Here is a 4,587-nt window from a genome sequence, read left to right on the forward strand (position 1 = left end):
CATTTAATTTGTGCTCTGGCACTCACATAGCAGGCAGTGAAATTTTAGTATTGTATCTACCATCTCTCCACAGATTTTTTTTTTTATTTTATTTGTGAAATATGTGCTAGGTAGGTCGGTTAAAACCAACTTGTAACAACTTTAAGAAAACCAGTAACTTAGAGAAAAAAAATTGTGCACACATCTCAGTAGACAGCTTCTTCACAGAGATATCAACCTGAATAAGAAAACAATGGTCTGTGATTTAAGTTTCATTTTTATTGGGTTTATTCTCTAAACAAAGTAATTAAGTTAATAACATATGTATTAAATTCTAGGCACATGTTAAACACAAAGAAGAATTTGCATACATAGGTTCCAGCAGCCTGAGACTGCTTTAATACACAACCATGGCATCTCACTAGAGACAACGTGAGAAGAACACCTTGATGATTACAGTGGTCTTCCAAACAGCCATGGAGCTTAAAAAGTCTACAAATAGGCTCAGTGTGCAAAGTGCAAAGATGGAACACAATTACATTTTCCTGTGAGAACAGTCCTACAAGTTCATTATCACAGAGGTAGAAAAACCTTCCTTTGGCAAATATTAAAAAAAAAACAAAACAAAAAGCTACCATTTGAAAAAAAAAAAAAAAAAGACAATTTTGAAAAGCATTATACAAAAGGAAATCACAAAAATATTACCTTTTAAAAGGTTACAAATCGGGCCATTTTAAAATTAAAACATTATACATTCAGTAGGCAGTGCTCTTTCTGAGGAGCACACCTACAACACACACACCCAGTGAGGCATCCCCTGCCACCACCAAGGTGGCTTTTCCCATGCTTCTATCCCTCTCCTGCTTTCTTCACTAAAAGCTATAAATAAATCTGTTTTCTACAGACTTCTTAAAAAAAAGTGAAACCTGACCAGGATAGAAACAAAACCCAGTGTGGTAAGGCCACAAAACCAGTGCAGAATTAATCCACAGTCTGAACGTGGACTAAATCTTCAGGACTGATGCATTTCTGAAGATCATTCTGCACAAGCCAGCTGATCACCAAACCCACGCAGGGATTCTGCAGCTTGGTGACAGTGTCTGTCATTTGGGGTGGGGAGGCAGCAGGCATGCAGCAGGTTACTCTCCTGTGCCCCCTGCTAACTATCTGCCTTTCCTTTCCAGACAGCATACAGAGCTCAGAGCACTCCACTCTTAGACCTGCAAAGGTCAAGACTTTGGCTGCAAATCAAGCCAAAAAAAAAAAAACCAAAAAAAAAACCCCACCATGTCTTTTTCTTTTTCTTTTTTTTTTAATCAGGCACCCAGGGCCACCGTCAGAATTTCACGTGTGACCCAAGTGACAAGTCGAGCTCTGGCCACCAAAACAACCAAAAAGGTAGCTTTTTGGCCCACCTTGCTCCCCATTTTGCTCATTCTCAAACAGCAAATCTAACCCAGTCCCCAAAATCTCGTTTCTCACAGCCAGCCACTGAGGATCATAGCTGTTTACTGACTCCAGCAGCTGCTGCCCATAGGATGGGGCCGGAGCACCAAGTGCCCCTTGGTATTCCCCTTCTTGTTTTGGGAGTACCAAAGGAGAACTACTATGGGTACCTGCAGCCTGAGGGGGGCTGTGCCTCATCTGCTCGAGCTCACACTTAGATCCCCCCCCTTCACCATAACCAAAAGTGGAACCCTTCCCAAAAGGAGAGGCGTTTGGTTTGAGATAGAGACAGTTCTCCTCACCCAGGCCCTGGCTGGCACTGAAGCAGCTGAAGGCAGGCCTCGTGTACACGTTCTCCTTAGCTGCCAGGTACTGGTGATCTTCTACACACAGCTGGAAAACATCTGCATCTGAGTAGTAGCTTTCAGAGAAAGTTTTTTTCGGGTAGGGATACTCCTGGGCGTGCAGCTGGGGAGCTGTCCCCATGCCCCCCACCCCCAGAGGGACCCCTTCTCCCGCACAGTCCAAACCGAAGTGAGCCGGGGTCTGACCCGGGGCTCCACAACCAGCATCCAAGCCTCTGAAACGAGCATCGAGCCTCGAGTACGGCTGCTCCGGGCATGCCGGGGCTTGGCCGCAGTAACTCCGGCTTCCTCCGGGCAGGCCGGGCTGGAGGTGATGGGCTCCATCCGTGCTCCGGGACCTCTCCTGGCAGCCTCCACCGCAGCGGCTCGGCTTCTGCTTGCCACAGGAGGGCTTGGGATAAGCGGAGGCTTCGCTCTTCTTGTGGTTCAGCTGCCGGGCTCTCCTGTTCTGGAACCAAACCTACGAGGCCAACGAGGAGACCGACTCAGCGCCCGCCCCACCAGGGGAAGCCGCAGTCCGGCCCGGGGGAAGCCGCAGCCCGGCCTGGGGGAAGCCGCCACCGCCCCTCCCGCCTTTCTCACCTGGATCCTGGACTCGGGGATGTCGGTGAGGCTGGAGAGCTGCTCCCGCAGGGCGATGCCGGGGTACGGCTCCTTCTCGAAGGCGCGGACCAGCAGCTCCAGCTGGGCCTTGCTGAACGTGGTTCGCTTGCGCCTCCCGCCCTCCCGCCCGCCGCCGGACACCGGGGGCCGCGACCGCGCTTCGCCTGAGGGGAGAACGGAGAGGGGGCAAAGGCGCTCAGCGCCGAACCCCGATTCTCCTGCCCCGGCACCCCGGGGAGGATCAGCCGTCTGGCCGGGGCTCGGCGGGAGGCTGGCGAGCTCCATGCGGGCCGAGGGCTGCGGGCGGTGGGGAGGCACAGGTCGCTCCCCGCCTTATGAGCCCTCCGCCCCGGCCCTCAGCGACCCCCACCCGCCCCGACCGGCCCCGCCAATGGGGCCATGGACGCCGAGGGTGACTCAGAGCCGTCTCCCACACCTCTATTGTCATCCCATCACCAAAATACACACAATGAGGGCTCGCCCCGTCCACCGAGCCAAAGCGTCTCCCAGCGAAGCCCCCGCCGCCGCCACAAACCCATCCAATTAATTCAGATGGACGGGGGGATAATTTAATGAAGTTATCTTTCACCTTCGGTGCGGCTCTCTGAGGAGAAGGCTTCCCCTTCACACCTTGGGGCTCTCTTGGGAACCCGGAGCTCCCCTGGACACCAGGAGGTCTCCACATCACCCTTTTTCTAGAGGAAAACCATCCCAGCTCTGCCTGCCCCTCGGTGACAAGTTCTTCTTCTTCCCCCTTTGGTCACCCCCGCTCCAAGTTTTTCTCCAAGACTTCACTGGAGTAAATAAAACCGGTGGCTTTGCCAGACATTGCATCAAACACCACCGTTCCCAGTGAAGGACAAAACCTCCCCCAGCCCTCTGAGGTCACCTGGCAGAGATGGAGCAGTCTCTGTGCTGAGTGCCTCCTGCTGAAGAGTTCAGCACAACCTTTTCCTTTCCTCAAGCTGCTTTTTTTTTTTTTTTTTTTTAATCTTTTTTTTTATTTTATTCCCTCCAGACAACTCATGTAGACAAGAGGATGACCATGAGCCAGCAATGTGCCCTTGTGGCCAAGAAGGCCAATGGCATCCTGGGGTGCATTAGAAAGGGTGTGGTTAGTAGGTCAAGAGAGGTTCTCCTCCCCCTCTATTCTGCATTGGTGAGGCCGCACCTGGAGTATTGTGTCCAGTTCTGGGCCCCTCAGTTCAAGAAGGACAGGGAAGTGCTTGAAAGAGTCCAGCGCAGAGCTACTAAGATGATTAAGGGAGTGGAGCATCTCCCTTATGAGGAAAGGCTGAGGGAGCTGGGTCTCTTTAGTTTGGAGAAAAGGAGACTGAGGGGTGACCTCATCAATGTTTTCAAATATGTAAGGGGTGAGTGTCAGGGAGATGGAGCTAGGCTTTTCTCTATGGTGACCAGTGATAGGACAAGGGGTAATGGGTGTAAGTTGGAGCATAGGAGGTTCAAGTTGAATATCAGAAAGAATTTTTTTACTGTAAGGGTGACAGAGCCCTGGAACAGGCTGCCCAGGGGGGTTGTGGAGTCTCCTTCACTGGAGACATTCAAAACCCGCCTGGACACGTTCCTAGGCGATGTACTCTAGGGGGCCCTGCTCTGGCAGGGGGGGTTGGACTAGATGATCTTTCGAGGTCCCTTCCAACCCCTAGGATTCTATGATTCTATGATTCTATGATTCATCCAAATCATGTAAAGAACAAGCAAGGTCTGTGCTTTCAGCCCAAGGTGAAATCATGACCAATTTACTAATCCAAAAGAGAGGCCAGAAATATTATTTAAGAGAGCCAAGAGTGACATGACGACCTAGAGGGAACAACAGCTGCAATGCTGAAAAGGATTAGACCTCAGAACAGGATTAGAACAGTAGCAAATCAATTAGTTAATGTAATAATTTGTCAAATGAGAGCATTAGTGGCTATCACCGAAGGTGTTCAAGAACAAATGCATCATTACTTCATGTGTTTTTTGTCTCAAAGTGTCCCCATTCATCTCTCAGCCTTGGGACCAGCTCCAGTTTGCTTTGAACCTAAAGGGCACAGGGACAAAGTCTGCAAGCTGGTGCATACCAATTGCACTCTGTAGGGACCATTTTCATTCAAACAACCACTTTTGGGTTGAGCTTGGTGAGGGGTTTAACATTAACCACCAAGGGGCTTCACAACAAAAATAAATGCCC

At 50.4% G+C, this 4,587-nt stretch overlaps 1 protein-coding gene across 1 annotated transcript; it reads right to left on the reverse strand.

Moving 5' to 3' along the window:
• Positions 1–1,293: 1,293 nt before the first annotated feature.
• LOC139798094 (retinal homeobox protein Rx-like) lies at positions 1,294–2,678 on the reverse strand. Its single transcript, XM_071748179.1, has 2 exons — positions 2,373–2,678; positions 1,294–2,250 (listed from the first exon to the last, which is right to left on the reverse strand). The coding sequence occupies exons 1-2, from the start codon at positions 2,676–2,678 to the stop codon at positions 1,324–1,326; spliced, it is 1,233 nt and encodes a 410-aa protein (XP_071604280.1). The 3' UTR covers positions 1,294–1,323.
• Between the last annotated feature and the right edge of the window lie 1,909 nt (positions 2,679–4,587).

Source organism: Heliangelus exortis, chromosome 7, assembly GCF_036169615.1.
Source record: "Heliangelus exortis chromosome 7, bHelExo1.hap1, whole genome shotgun sequence".
Classification (NCBI taxonomy): Eukaryota; Metazoa; Chordata; class Aves; order Apodiformes; family Trochilidae; genus Heliangelus; species Heliangelus exortis.

Bases quoted from the DNA above. Each gene is read 5' to 3' on its own strand.
- LOC139798094 (XM_071748179.1), bottom strand. From the start codon at position 2,678: ATGGAGCTCGCCAGCCTCCCGCCGAGCCCCGGCCAGACGGCTGATCCT. The intron at 2,251-2,372 runs GTGAGAAAGGCG...TTGGCCTCGTAG, and splicing joins TCCCCGAGTCCAGGATCCAG to GTTTGGTTCCAGAACAGGAG.